Here is a 16650-nt window from a genome sequence, read left to right on the forward strand (position 1 = left end):
AGAGAGAAAGAGAAAGAGAGAGAGAGAGGGGGGGGGGGGGAAGGGGGAGCAGGCTGGCCATATGATCTGACATAGTACTCTTGTATAAAAAAGGTTTCATTAATCTATTTGTACTTACTAATATCTATTCATTTAAATACCCACGAACGGAGAAGCTCTCAAAAACTCTTAAATTCCTACACTTCTCTCGTAGTAAGGAAATGCTGATTTAAAACAAGTCAAACGCCTTGCATTGAAACTTGTTTGCATTGAAACCGAAAATTGTAAATACATTAAGACCTTTGAACTCAGCAAATATCATTTAAAATAATTACATGTCACGCAATTACGAAAGAAGCTTTAAGATATGTTTGGGCTGCAAAACAGGCCAATGTCTAATAACATAATTCATACCTCTGATTATATTTTTAATTCATAAATTGAAAGTCATAATTAGGCTTGTAAATGCTATATAATGTACATTCGTATTTAACTTTAAATTCAAATCAACATTTTCTCTCCTACACAAAAGCAAAGTGAAAATAATATGAAATACATATTTACAATTTTATGGAGAAATGAGGCAAAATTCCCTAAAAACATCGGGCTTGTGATGGGGTCGCCGAAACAAAACATACGATACATACACATGCCATAACAAATATAATCTAAACTTTGTGATTGAATTGCTAATCCGTGTACTCAAACAGTCAATAAAAGTGACTTGCTGTGGTTACAAGTTATAAGCTGTGTAAGTAAAGCTAATAGGCAGATAGGGTTACCGGTATCTGGTTAATGATAATTGCTAAAACTAGAAAGAAAACAAAAGTGTATTATTTCGATTGTACGATAAGGCATTTTCTGAAAGGGGGAATTACACCAACGCATCCACACACACACCCATATTCTAGGCCTGCGTAGTTTCATAAGATTAGATTTTTATATATTTATTATTATTATATTCCTTCCTCTCATTTGTTTCGTTTTTGCTTGTTTCTTTCTTTCTCATTTTTCATTTTCAGAAGGGTTGTTGCTTGTGCTGGTTGCTGGATTATGTATCGCGTACGAATATGCTGGAGGGGGCATTTCGACACGGGCTGCTTGCTCACCTTGTATCTGAACCTTCTCGGGAAGGGGACCAGCAGGTGGGGTCCATCCAACAGCACCCATCACGGTTGGTCCTCCCTGAACTTGGGCATCAGAACCCTCATAGTTAACCGTGGGTAGCGTGTAGGTTCCAGGAACATCCGCCGGGGCTGCGGTCTGGGTCATAGGTGGGACAGTTCTTCGAGATTTCTTATACCTAGAATATATACAATGTTTATAATATTAAGATAACATCAGTTGCCATGTTGCTATTCATTTCTAAAATGTTTAAACTGCCCTCCTTTTTCCACTTTATAATGAAATGTCTTGGGACTAACAAAAGCTTATCGTGATTTTTGTTTGATGCCTTTAAACTTTTTCCTTCTTCATCCTTTTAAAGTTATAACTTTACCACTTTACAATGAAATGTCATGGGACTAACTAAAGCTTATCGTCATTTTTGTAAGATCACTTTAAGCTTTTTCCTTCTTTATCCTTTTAGAGTTATAACTTAGAGTACGAAAAGGATGCATTTGTCCTTAATGAAGGGCGGATCTTTAAATTAGAATTACCATCGAAGATGTATCTCGTTTTTATCTTCATGAATGGATGAAGAAAAAAAGAGAGCTAATAAATAATTAATTCATAACTAATCAATCAATCAGTAAATGAATAAGTAACAAGGTTAATGAATGAATGAATTAACTTATAGTTTAATAAACATATACGACGAATGAATTAATAAATAAGTATTAGATAAATAAATAGATAAGTAAAACAAAACTAATTCAGTCCTTTATTATCTGTATCAGATGAACATATTTATTCTAAATATAAGAACAGTAAATTTGATAAACAACTCACGTCCAAAAACACACTGCTCCAAATAAAACGATGGCGATAATGACACCGCAAGAAACGCCAATCACAGCGCCCTGAGATAGTCCTATGAATATAGAATGGCATCAATGTAAACAAAATTTTAAAAAGGTAACATTTCGTATGATTTTATTCTTTATCTAACATCTTATATACTAGTCTGTCATTTACTCCTTTTTTGTCAACTAATTTATTTCTTTGTCTACTATTTGTGCATGGGGAGGTTTCCAAGATATGCCTATTCAACATGTACTGAACTGAACTGAAATTTTAGCGGAATGCGGAGCATGGCACGAGCTGTTAACGTGAGCTTTTTAACTAACTGATATATAAGTATAAAACTCAAGTTAGAAGCTCGTGCCATGCGACTGTGGTTCCATAAACAGTTTAAATAAAAAAACAAATTTAAATACCCCTGACTTGCAAAAATCATAGAATTTCAGTATAATTAAAAATATGTAGTCTTCCGACCTCTGATTTGGTTGCTATTTATGCTATGTACATCAGACCTGTACTTGAATACGCATCACCTGTCTGGTCCTCGTCACTGACCACTGCTCAATCCAATGACATTGAACGTGTGCAGAAAAGGGTCTGTCGAGTCATCCTTGGTGGGTATGACTCCTACCGCGGTGCTTTGGATCACCTCCGTCTTGATTCTCTCCACTCACGACGAGAAGGTCTTCTCCTCTCTTTTGCACGTGACCTTCTCACGTCAGCTCGCCATCGTGACTTTCTTCCAAAGTCCCGACAATCACTGTCTGGAAGGCAGTTACGGAACTCACATCTTCTCCATGAACCAAAATGCAGGACCACAAGATATTACAATTCTAGTATCCCATCAATTGTTCGTTTACTAAATAAGAATCCCGACCTCCTCATATAGGTCTAGCTATTTAATCCTGAACCTCTATCTGAATTTGTATCTAGTTTTATAAATATAGTTGTGATAAATATGATTTTAATAAATAGAACTTTGATAAAATGCATTTTTTAAGAATTTGATTTTGTGAAAAGAAATGTAATTTTTAGAGATATAATTTAGTTAAATGCAATTTTTATCCGATAAATTATTATAAAAGATATTTTCATTGCCAATCTATGCAACTCAAAAGAACAATGTATATTATCTGACTTTTTAAATTCAACTTTGATAAATGCAAGTTGATCAATGCAATAATTATTAATGTTATTTTAATAAATTTAATTTAATAAATGTAATTTTATGTTTTCAAGCCGGGTTTTACATCACGTATTCATGAAGATCATACATAACAATATTTAATAATTGTATTTTATCGAATTATTTTGTATATATACTTCATGTAAATGTTACAGTTTAATCATTTAATTTCAATTTTTTAATGATCAATAATAATTTTTCTCTTAATACATTATCAAAATGTCCTGCTCCGACTCTCAAACTGTATACCTGATCTTACACCCTTTGAATTTCTATTTATTTCATATCCAAGTATGCAAACCGAACTCAATATTATTATTGTTTTCATTATCTATGATTTATTTACTATGTACTGTTTATATCTGGATTCATTTAAAAGTGTTTAAGCATATAATTATATTTTTTATGTCTATGGAATTATTTTTACCTTGTTAATTCACTTGTATCAGCCTCCAGCTGTATTGTTGAATATTCGAATAAAACCTTATCAAATCAAATCAAATCAAATGAACTGAAATTTTAGCGGAATGCGGAGCTTGGCACGAGCTGTTAACGTGAGCTTTTTAACTAACTAATATATAAATATAAAACTCTAGTAAGAAGCTCGTGCCATGCGACTGTGGTGCCATCAATAGTCTAAATATTATTCTTTTAAACAACCCTGACTTGCATTTTCCTCGAATGAAATTTGTAAACGCTGTTTGAAATGTTTGAAGTAGTTTGAAATTTGAAGTTTATTTGTTCCACATTTACATCTAAAGTTTCGAAGTACACTGTCGCTCATAAAGGTGGAATATTTTTTTTAAATCCCAATTTATGGAATTATTTTAAAAATAGTTTAAAAATAATAGATCTAGATAATAGTATACATTCTCAGCTTTTATTGAATAATAATTTGCCAATGTGTGTTTTGCGGGACTGCTAAAGCATGTGTATGCTACTATGCTTATCAACTAGGGGACCTATGCCCTTAACTCATAAATGACAGTAATGAGGATCAATGCCCCACAAAAGGGCACTAATATAGCACATCGACAAGGTTTTGATCATGGGGCCTTGCAGTTACGAGGCCATTGCTTTGTCACTGAACCATGACTGTACGCAGCGGGGGCTAGGGTAGGGGGCAGTTTCCATAAATAAAAAAAAAACAGAAAATGCAATAAATTTTCAATAATTTATTGCATTTTACCCCGGTTCCCAAATTAAAACAATCTTCTGTGTGCCCATGCCTTGAGCCATAATGCATGGCCGTCCAGAGGATTTTTTTTCTTCTTTCCAGTAAATAACCCGTCTTGCCCCCATGAAGGGGTCCCTAAAATGTTACATTTAATTTATTATTATCATTGTTGGTATTACTATTATTATTATCATTATCATTATTATAATCATTATTATTTGTATTATTATTGTGATTATTATTAATATAATTATCATCTCATTATCATCATCATTATCGTTATCGTATTATCATCTAAAATCAATCTACAATTTCCCGATCCGATTTGCCTCTCCACTGAGGGAAGAGACAAGACTATCGATTCTCCTCTCCTATTTTTCCCAGGGGGGGGGGGGGGGGGTAGGACTACGTCATTAACAGGTTTAGACTTTAATGCGCCCGATGAGGGCGACAATGCCCAAAGAAAAGGATTATAAAATCTAGCATTGAACTCGTTGGATTAATACCGGGGTATGGGCAAATTGCCTGGAGGAATTTGCTTAGCGCGGGTAAAAATGCTCGTTTAGATATAAAAACCGCCACGGGCCTTTTATTATTATTCTCGTTATAATTATTATTATTATCACTATTAACATGGTCATTATTATTCATATTTAACAAATAATTATTATCATCATTATCAATATTGTGTAAAGGACTAAAGCTACAGTCCCATATACGTCCCGGACCATCCCGGACCATCCCGGACCCCATCCGGGGTGATCCGGGATTCGGTCCATGTTGACACCGTGTTGGCACCGGGGTGGTCCTGGATGGTCCTGGGCGGTCCGGGAGTCGACCCCGGATGTTTTTGACGGTCAAAAACTGCCGGGGTGGTCCGGGACGGTCCGGGACAATAGTTTGATCCGGGGTGATCCGTGTAGCCACCGTGCTGGGTCCGGGGTCATCCGTAGTGGCGCTGGGGCGGTCCGTGTTGATCCGTGGCAGTCCGGGAGTGAGTTATTGACCGGCCAGGACCATCCAGGACCATCCAGGATCATCCAGGACCATCCAGGACCACCCCGGTGCCAACACGGTGTCAACACGGACCGAATCCCGGATCATCCCGGATGGGGTCCGGGATGGTCCGGGACGGTCCGGGACGTATATGGGACTGTAGCTTTAAGCCCCAGTCCCATATAAAGCCGGACCAGCACGGACGAGCACGGACCACTCCGGACCATCCCGGACCATGGTCTGGGGTGATCCGGGATGGTCCGGGATGTTTTGTTAAAAAAAGTGTGATGCTTTTTTAAAGCTACAGTCCCATATACGTCCCGGACCGTCCCGGACCATCCCGGACCCCATCCGTGATGATCCGGGATTCGGTCCGTGTTGACACCGTGTTGGCACCGGGGTGGTCCTGGATGGTCCTGGATGGTCCTGGACGGTCCTGGATGGTCCTGGGCGGTCCGGGAGTCGACCCCGGATGTTTTTGACGGTCAAAAACTGCCGGGGTGGTCCAGGACGGTCCGGGACAATAGTTTGATCCGGGGTGATCCGTGTAGCCACCGTGCTGGGTCCGGGGTCATCCGTAGTGGCGCCGGGGCGGTCCGTGTTGATCCGTGGCAGTCCGGGAGTGAGTTATTGACCGCCCAGGACCATCCAGGACCATCCAGGACCACCCCGGTGCCAACACGGTGTCAACACGGACCGAATCCCGGATCACCCCGGATGGGGTCCGGGATGGTCCGGGACGGTCCGGGACGTATATGGGACTGTAGCTTTTAAAGCATCACACTTTTTTGAACAAAACATCCCGGACCATCCCGGATCACCCCAGACCATGGTCCGGGATGGTCCTGAGGTCCGTGCTCGTCCGTGCTGGTCCGGCTTTATATGGGACTGGGGCTTAAGCTACAGTCCCATATACGTCCCGGACCGTCCCGGACCATCCCGGACCCCATCCGGGGTGATCCGGGATTCGGTCCGTGTTGACACCGTGTTGGCACCGGGGTGGTCCTGGATGGTCCTGGATGGTCCTGGATGGTCCTGGATGGTCCTGGGCGGTCCGGGAGTCGACCCCGGATGTTTTTGACGGTCAAAAACTGCCGGGGTGGTCCGGGACGGTCCGGGACGGTCCGGGACAATAGTTTGATCCGGGGTGATCCGTGTAGCCACCGTGCTGGGTCCGGGGTCATCCGTAGTGGCGCCGGGGCGGTCCGTGTTGATCCGTGGCAGTCCGGGAGTGAGTTATTGACCGCCCAGGACCATCCAGGACCATCCAGGACCACCCCGGTGCCAACACGGTGTCAACACGGACCGAATCCCGGATCACCCCGGATGGGGTCCGGGATGGTCCGGGACGGTCCGGGACGTATATGGGACTGTAGCTTTTAAAGCATCACACTTTTTTGAACAAAACATCCCGGACCATCCCGGATCACCCCAGACCATGGTCCGGGATGGTCCTGAGGTCCGTGCTCGTCCGTGCTGGTCCGGCTTTATATGGGACTGGGGCTTAAGCTACAGTCCCATATACGTCCCGGACCGTCCCGGACCATCCCGGACCCCATCCGGGGTGATCCGGGATTCGGTCCGTGTTGACACCGTGTTGGCACCGGGGTGGTCCTGGATGGTCCTGGATGGTCCTGGATGGTCCTGGATGGTCCTGGGCGGTCCGGGAGTCGACCCCGGATGTTTTTGACGGTCAAAAACTGCCGGGGTGGTCCGGGACGGTCCGGGACAATAGTTTGATCCGGGGTGATCCGTGTAGCCACCGTGCTGGGTCCGGGGTCATCCGTAGTGGCGCCGGGGCGGTCCGTGTTGATCCGTGGCAGTCCGGGAGTGAGTTATTGACCGCCCAGGACCATCCAGGACCATCCAGGACCATCCAGGACCACCCCGGTGCCAACACGGTGTCAACACGGACCGAATCCCGGATCACCCCGGATGGGGTCCGGGATGGTCCGGGACGGTCCGGGACGTATATGGGACTGTAGCTTAAAAGCATCAAACTTTTTTGAACAAAACATCCCGGAACATCCCGGAACACCCCAGACCATGATCCGCGATGGTCCGGAGTGGTCCGTGCTCGTCCGTGCTGGTCCGGCTTTATATGGGACTGGGGCTTAAAATATAAATGAATAAAGCGTAAAACTTAACATAAACCTAGAACGCACCACCAACTTGCTTATAGACATCGATATAAAGGTACTCCATTTCATAAAATACAGCGAATTCAAACTGGTGAACAGAAAAAAGAGCTATGAATAAGAAGGGATTTCTAAATATTATTGTTTGTATATTGTGTTGGTAATCAATACAATTACTCTTGACTAAAAGATTTAAACACAAATTAATCCTAAAAAGGTCGGGCTATTTGAGGTCTTAGTACGGCCGGGGGGGGGGCATTATGGCCCCCCCCCCCATAAGATCTCGGCCGTGAGTTCTAAATTAGTATTATCTTTCAAATGCCGTTGGAATTTAACCTTTTCATTTTTTTTTGGCCTGCAAATGGGACATAGTACCTTTAAATGTTCATATCAAATGTTATATCATGCATCAACAATTTGGTGGCTTTTGATTGGTTTAGAGCTCGTCACTTGACCAGAAATATTTGACCTATTTTTAGAAAGTACTATATGAGAGTACTATTTTGGTTTACTATTTGCGAGTTGAAAAAAAAAAGGGTTTTTTTTGTTGTTGAATTGAATCAATTTTTTTTCTTCAAATCCTAATTTAATGAAAACAAAATATTTTTAATCTTTTTAGATAAAAATTGACATTTTTTTTTGTTCTAAATTTTTTTCTTCCCAAAATTTTTTTTTTTTAAATATTTTTTTAAAATAAATTTTTGATGCATGATATAAAACAAATATACCATGCCTTCTATTCGAGGTACTGGTTAAACTATGGGCCTCGGTGACTCCAAAAGTGACTCCAAAAGTACCATTTGCTTCGCGGCTGCGCCCCTCAGCAAATAGTACTATTGGAGTCACCTCTTGCGCATAGTTTTAACCAGAACCTCTCAAGGCAGTGTATATTTGTATACTATTTCGATTTTTCTTCCAAAATCGGATGTAGTCAGATTGAAGAATGTGTGATGGGTTTTATACATGTACATACAATGTTGAGCCTCTAGCCCTGCGCAATATCAATATCTCGAATTGTGCTGTAGGTGCTCATCATGTGATATATTTTTTGATACTTGATAATTTTGGAAAATGAATCTCCAGAATATATATGCCCCCCACCATGTGTTCCCATAGCTGTACAGTTAAACGTGCTTTTAATAGTGTCCGCATGTATAAAAAGACCACCAGCTATCTGTAAGACCAATTTTTGTGTCCCTAGAAACGATGATTCTCATTGAAACTCCTGTTTCGGGAAACAAGTGTATATAAAAGACCACCTGTTTCACTTTACATGTATTACGTAGTCTGAAAATTATTTCTATTGGATATATACAAAAGAGTATTGAAATTGCCCTTCAATTAAATTTTTCGAAAGTCTTTGCGATCGTGATCTCTATGATTTTAGAGGGGTTTTTCTTGATACTTTGGGATTTTTGTGTAAAGCTCTGGGTTGCTTTTATATATTTATAAATACATTTATATAAATTGTTTTATCCATATATTGTTTTAATTCCGTGCTTTCTTACTTCGTTTGTAGTGAGGGATTGGTCGGAGAGAAAAAAATGAGTATGTTTGTGCTGTAATGTTTGATCTGTAATAACATACATATTATTATCAGTACTATACATGTGGATACACTTGAAGATTAATGTATATTTAAGCCATTTTGATCGCTGCCTTGCATAAACTATCGAAGAACTCGATCTATGTTTGACTTTGATATTTGTATTAGTTGATTCTTTTGATTTTTTTAAATTTAAAATCGTTCAATATTTGTCACTGAAGAATAAATGTGTGTATGTGCTGCATGTGGCACATGTAAACAGTACGTACATGTATATTTGTATTTTTCAGGGGTAATGATAGCTTGAAACAAATTGTCCAATGCTATTGATTGTAAGGTATATCAATAAGTATTGAAGTTTAATTAACAACACAAAGGGATGAACAAAGTATTTGCTATAGAATAGAATGTGTAATTGACAATGATAATAATCATAATGATATGTCCATTTATTAAAAAATATACTCTACAGCGCTTAATATTAAGTATCACATCACAATAATTTAATCCCACATGGGCTTGTCGATTGTCGGGAGTGAACACTGAATGAAAGAGAAGAAGAATTTTCATTAAAAAAAATTGAATGCTTATGGGGAATTGTGTGCATAATAGGAATCCTTTACAGCGTACTTCAATTCTGCTGAATAGAATCCTCTTCTCATCTTTCATTGTGTTGCTCATTTTAAACCAAATAATTGTGAAAGCGAGTGGGGTGAGAATATTCATTATGTGAAACACTTTTGCCAATACACCTTGTTTCCATTGCCTCAGAAAACACGAACACCTTTATATGTTCCATTATTATTTACCATCATTTTGTTTTAGATTCAAACCAATTATGTTAATTCTGCTCTGAATTATGCTACCGACAACTTCTGCAATATGCGTCAGGCGTTAGGTGTAAATTACTTGGAGTGTGAGATGGATTGCACTGCATTAACATGGCGCGGTAAGGTGATTGATGCATCTGTGCATTTCTGTGGTAGGTAGCTATAAATGCTAAGTAGTTTATTAGTACCTTCTCCATCACTAGTCTGCAGACACAGACTTTAATTGACACTTAACCACAATTCCTAAAACCTTGAGCAGAGCCTAGATCTGTCAGTTTCTGGATGTGACAGGAGCGGCTGAAGTACGTAGCCTACTGTAGTCTTATGGTACATACACTTATTGGTAAAAAGACTGACAAGCTATAGGGTTTGCGCCTGCAAACATGTGGGATATGCTTTGTCGAATTCAGACTTTCTTTCTCATGTAGAGTTGTGTTAAATTTATACACAACAATAGTACGTGCGAGTAATGTTTTGTTTAGCCATTGTTTCATTGCTATTCATAAGGACCACTATTCATAATGATCACTAGCCATAGTCATAAGGACCGCTGCTATTCGTGAGAACCACTATTCATAATTTGAAAAAGGGTCATCATTCCTAAGGATCGCTATTCATAATCGAAGAAGAGGATCGCTATTCATAAAATGACAAGAGGGTCGCTATTCATTGTACGATAAGAAGGTCATTATTCGTAATAGCTACGCCATAGCCGTGGGGGTGTCCCCCATACAATAATTTCCTTGTCATTTTGTTTGCTTATTTCATTTTTAGGAATAGCGACCCTCATTCCGTATTATGAATATCATCCCTCATTTTGTATTATAAATAGCGGTCCTTGTGAGTTATGAATAGCGCCCCTCACATCACTTCATGAATAGCGGTCCTTACGAATAACGGTCCTTATGTCTTTATGAATAGTGACCCCCTTTCCGTTTTAGGAAGTTCCATGTTTTGAATAGCGGTACTTATGAATAACGAGGTTACCCCGTTTGCGTTCCAAAGAAAAATAATATCTCACTCACTCTCACACACACACCTTTAAAATGTCCTCGCTCGATCGCAAATGAATATACAGACATCATGCACACCCAACTGCAAAGTACAATGCTTAAGCAATATAATGTATGATGAATAAAGAGAAACAAATATTGAAATCATCCCTGATAATGAAATCAAGTATATACTAATGTCTAAAAAATTGTTTATTTTCGCTTTGAGATTTTCCATCGTAGGTGCCTTTTTTTTCCAGAAAGTGCCCTTTTTTGTTGGTGCACCCCAACTTTCGAAGTCGCTCGGCCGCCCCTGTTTTGCGAGGGAAAGTTAATTTCCTTCATCTGATGTCAGGTGAAAGGGTTTCACATTCCTTTTGAAGCATGTCCTGTGAGTTGTTGGCATCAAGCCAGTCCCATAATTTCGTTTATGGAGATATACTCGTTCGTGCAGGTTTTCATTTAAATGATAGAAAGTTAGAATGTATACATAGCCTCACGTTTCATTTAATTGTATTTTTTATTAATAAGCTCTTGAAAACTTATCAACATCTCTTCGTAGTCGATAATACCAATGGTTAACCTTTAATGTACAAACAAAAAATGATTACCAGCTAAAGCCATATAGTACTACCTTCAGGCTCTAACGCCATCTCAGGTCAGCTGTATCAGTATGGTCCCGTAACTCGATGGGTTGTTGGTTCCACCGTACTAGTGTAGAGTTCAGTGGGTTACGTACTGTTGGCCAGTTGACTTTGCGATGGCGCCGTGCACTAAACACTACGATAGGGCAGAACGTTCATCAGTTCAGTATCATCTTAAATTAGATTCTAAAGAACTAACTCAACTGAATTAAAATTCCCTTAAAAATCATTACAGAAAATCTGGTTTAGTGAAAAGACTATATATAAGTACGACATGAGCATGATGAGCCAGCTTTACTACTCATTTATGGCAATGTCCCCTGACCAATGACACCAAACAAAGTGGTACACTGTAGTTGATATAAACCAAGCTCCCACCCCCTCTCCTCGTTCACTGCCATTCCATCAATTGATTTTTGTTTTCATATCTGGCGGTCAACTGATTTTCATAAATTTATTGGTACTTACTAATATCTATTTATTTAAATACCCACGAACAGAGAAGCTCACAATTCCACTTTAAGCTTTCTTAGCAGTCAGGCACTGGCGTACCTATGGGGGGGGGAGGGGGGGCAGAGTGCCCCCCTGACGGGCTCCAGGGCAAAAAATGAAAAAGGGGAAAGAAAAGAAAAGAAAGGAAAGGAAAGAAAAAGAAAAAAGGAAAGAAAGAGAAAAAGGGAAAAAAGGAAAAGGAAAGAAAAAAGGAAGAAGAAGAGAAAAGGAAGAAAAAGGAAAAAGAAAAGGAAAGGAAAAAAAAATGGGGAAATTAAAAAAAAAAGACCATGGCCGTACGCACTAGGGGGGGGGGGGCAGTTGACCCCAGCTATTTTGAAACGTACAGTTTTTTCCTGAAAATGTAGTCTAGGCCTACACCAAATCCTTCAGTTCTACTTTTGAAAATGCAAAAAAACCCTCATGACCAGTTCGGTCGCTCGAAACTCTTCGCTGGCGCGAACTGCTTGCTAGCCTATTTTGTATAAATTGTTTTCACTTGCTCGTCCCCCTGAAAAAAAAAAGGATTAGCATTGCCTAGAATACAATTGTGCCTGCCCCGACGGACCCTGACCTGCAACCATGGCAACAATAACACACAATGTATGTACCAAATGTTACTAAAAGAGACTAATTCATTTTTTTCGCTCGCTACACTCCCTCGCGAATAAAATGAATAGACATTGCTTTGGAAACAATTGTGCCCACCCTTGACCTGCAAATATATCATTATAAATGGAAGAGTTTTTTCGCCCTCTCGCCAAAAAGGAATTGAATCGCGTTAAACGCGATTGCGTCCATCCTGACCTGCACCAATAAAAACAAGTGTATTTATTAATTTCTATTCAAAGAGAATTTATTTTTTTTGCTTGCTCGGTATGCTCGCTCGCCAAAATGGAATTGACACCGCTAACGTGCCCGCCCCAACCTGCAACAACCAGTTAATAATTATGTACCGAGCGTTATTCAAAGAAGTTTCGATGTGCTCGTGCTCGCCAAACGGAATTAACGGAATCACCTTTGACATGATTGTGTAAGCCCTGCTCTACAACAACAAAATCTGAAATTTTTAAATCAATTATCATTACAAAAATTTTGCTCGCTCGCTACGCTCGCTCGCCAAAATAGAAATAACTCCGCTTTTAATAATCACGTCCCTGACATGGAACAATGAACCCAAGTTTATGTACCATATTTTCCCTATAAAAGAGAAGTAATTTTTTTTGCTCGTTGCCAAAATAGAAATAACACCGCTTTTAATAATCACGTCCCTGACATAAAACAATGAACCCAAGTTGTATGTACCATATTTTCTCTATAAAAGAGAAGTGATTTTTTTTTCTCGCTCGCTAGCTCGTGGAATTATGTGCCCACCACTAACCTGTTACATTATCATTAAAAAGAGAAATGTAAGGGGTTGCCTGCCCGCCAAATTGGGATTGACATTGCCTAAAACACGATTGTACCCACTCTCGAACTGCAACAATGAAACAAATTTATATAGCAATTCATAGAGAGAAAGATGTATTTTCGCTCGCTAGCTAAATGGGTATAAAATCACCCTAAACACAATATTGTTCCCGCGCCCTGCATGGGACAATTGAACCAAGTTTAAGAGGCAATTATTAAAAAAGAAGTGATTTTTTTCTTGCTCGCTACGCTCGTTTGCAACAAGTTAATGTTCCCACCCCAACTAGCAACAATACCAGTTTATATACCAAACGTTACTTAAAGATTTTTTTTTGCTCGCTCGCTCGCTCGCCAGAACTGAAAATTAGCATCGCCTTTTTTTGTTTGTTTCGGTCGCTTGCCCCCCCCCCCCCCTGACGGAGTACCACAGGTATGCCACTGCAGTCAGGTAAAACAAAATAACCACCACTTTGTACTTCTACCTCCCTCGTAGTGAGGGAATACAGATTTTAAACAAATCAAACATCTCAGTTTTTAAAATTGTTTGCATTGACACCGAGAAGTGTAAATACGTTTAGACCTTTGAACTAAAAAAGTATCATTTATGTCAGAAGGTTTAAAGCCCCACTGTCCTACTTGTACCTACTTGCTTCCTCTATATAGAAAACTTCCCCAATCAGTGCCTGTTGGTCATTCATGATCCTCTATTTCTTATGTTATTTGAGAGCTGAGTTGATGAGATAGCCACCTGTCAGTGACCTCGCTGTGTGGTCTAATCCCTCCTAGCCACACTCGTGTTGATAAGCATTAAGACATATTTGGCCTGCAAAACAGGCCCCTGTTTAATAACAAAGTTCATACCTCTGATTATATTTTATCTATTTATTTAAATACCCACGAACAGAGAAGTTCCCAATTCCACTTTAAGCTTTTTTAGCAGTCAGGTAAAATAAAATAACCACCACTATGTTCTACTACCTCCCTCCTAGTGAGGAAATACAGATTTTAAACAAATCAAACATCTCAGTTTTAAAACTTGTTTGCATTGACACCGAGAAGTGTTAATACGTTTAGACCTTTGAACTGAAAAAGTATCATTTATAATAATTACATATTATGTCAGAAGCTTTGAGACATGTTTGGCCTGCAAAACAGGCCCCCGTTTAATAACAAAGTTCATACCTCTGATTATATTTTTAATTCATAAATTGACATTCATCAAATCAGGCTTGTAATTGCTACATAGTGAACGTATTTAACTTTGAATTCAAATCAATCAAAATTTCTTTCCTTCAAAAAAACACATGTAAATATCATGAAATACATATTCACAATTATATGTAGAAATGGGGCAAAATTCCCTAAAAACATCAGGCTTGTGTTGGGGTTCCCCATAACAAAACAGACATCATTTTTTTTTTCTCTCTTTGCCTCTTAGAGGTGTTTATTCAATATTCAAACAATAACATCATTTTGCTTACAATTCAGCAAATCAATGGAACATCAAAAATACACAAGTTATTTATTCAAATATAACTAAGCAAATTCGCAGGAAATTTCATATTTTGTACTTTCAAATGTTCGTTTATTTCTATTCTGTTAGTCATTGCTCTCTTAAATAAGTAAATCGAACTCAAATCTCTATTATCATACCCATACTTATTACGAAAAATAATCATTTTATAAATCGACCAAAAAGCAATAGTCATTATCAAATCGATTTCGGTTTGCGAATTCATTTTGAGTAATAAAACAATATCTATCTCTATTCTAAGATTGAAAGCACGTGAAAATAAGTCCTTTAAATATGCAAAGAAGGTTTCATTTGCCTTACATGAAATGAAAGCATGAAGCACATCTTCAGTCTTTTTGCATTTTAAACAAAGGTCATCGTATGAGAGACCCCACTTGAACAGATTGTTACGAACTGGTAACATATTATATAAAAGCTTGAAATTAAATTCACGTAGACGAAAATCGTTTATCCCAATCAAATTCCTATTAAAAACAGAGGACCATTTAACGTCCTTCTGCAAGACATCTTCCCAATACAAACAACATTTATTTATTTTAATTTGTTCAAAACTAATCATATTATACCACTGTTTACTACTCAAAAGACTAACAGGCTTAACTGATTTTCCAAATACAAAATGGGGGATAGAGAAATTATGGTCTTTGAAAACCAAAGGTACCCTATGCTTATCATTTATCCAAATTTTTGGAATTGATTTTTGTAACTTTGTATAGTCAAAAATCAAAAATTGTTTACTTCTCCTAGATTTAAGGCGGATAAATAATTCATTTACTGAAACAAAAGTACCATTTTTAAAGATATCATTTAAGTATATAATACCACTTTTATACCAGTCTTCATAAAATAACATTTTCTTTTCAAAAACAATATCTTGATTATACCATAAAATATTTTCGTCGACATGTTTCTGTGTCTGACATTCAGCTGATGTGTATTTGTTTATGAGGTACCATGCATGTAATAATTCTATATAAAATATGGGACATTTATAAGTTTTAAGAGAGTTAAAGTATAATCAGTATAATTGCAATTGAGCAGTAGATGCAGCCCTCCCAAACAGTCAAACCAATGTTTACACATGTCTTTCCAATTTCCTGTTGTATTATCTAAAAAAAACAGACATTATGATACATACAAATTACATAATAATCATTATCTAAACTTTGTGATTGAATTGTGAATCCGTATACTTAAGCAGTCAATAATAGTGACTTGCTGTGGTTAAAAAGTTTTAAGCTGTACAAGTAACGCATATGCAGATAGGGTTACCGGTATCTGGTTAAAATATAAAATTGCTACAACTAGAAAGAAAAAAAGCGTATTATTCCGATTGTAGCCTACTATAGGGGATTTTCTAAAAGAGGAAATTACACAGACCCGCCCACACACACGCACATATTCTAGGCCTGTACAGTTTCATAAGATTACGTTTTATTATGATATTATTACATTCCTTCCTTCTATTTGTTTCGTTTTTGCTTGTTTCTTTCTTTCTCTTTTTTCATTTTAAGAAGGGTTGTTGCTTGTGCTGGTTGCTGGATTATCTATCACGAACGAATATTCTGGAGGGGGTATTTCGGCAGGGGCTGCTTGCCCACCTTGTATCGGACCCTTCTCGGGAAGGGGACCGGCAGGTGGGGTCCATCCAACAGCTCCCATCACGGTTGGTCCTCCCTGAACTTGGGCACCAGAACCCTCATAGTTAACTGTGGGTAGCGTGTAGGTTCCAGGAACAACCGCCGGGGCTGTGGTCTGGGTCAT

General features: G+C 38.9%; 1 protein-coding gene across 1 annotated transcript; it reads right to left on the reverse strand.

Moving 5' to 3' along the window:
* Positions 1-984: 984 nt before the first annotated feature.
* LOC115928489 (U1 small nuclear ribonucleoprotein C-like) lies at positions 985-16650 on the reverse strand. The gene is made up of 2 exons (XM_030995726.1): positions 16445-16650; positions 985-1282 (listed from the first exon to the last, which is right to left on the reverse strand). Exons 1-2 carry the CDS (start codon positions 16648-16650, stop codon positions 985-987), a joined length of 504 nt encoding a protein of 167 aa, XP_030851586.1.

Source organism: Strongylocentrotus purpuratus, unplaced genomic scaffold (assembly GCF_000002235.5).
Source record: "Strongylocentrotus purpuratus isolate Spur 01 unplaced genomic scaffold, Spur_5.0 spur5_scaffold_3, whole genome shotgun sequence".
Lineage (NCBI taxonomy): Eukaryota > Metazoa > Echinodermata > Echinoidea > Camarodonta > Strongylocentrotidae > Strongylocentrotus > Strongylocentrotus purpuratus.

Bases quoted from the DNA above. Each gene is read 5' to 3' on its own strand.
- LOC115928489 (XM_030995726.1), bottom strand. From the start codon at position 16,650: ATGACCCAGACCACAGCCCCGGCGGTTGTTCCTGGAACCTACACGCTA. The intron at 1,283-16,444 runs GTTCGTGATAGA...TATATATTCTAG, and splicing joins ATACCCCCTCCAGAATATTC to GTATAAGAAATCTCGAAGAA.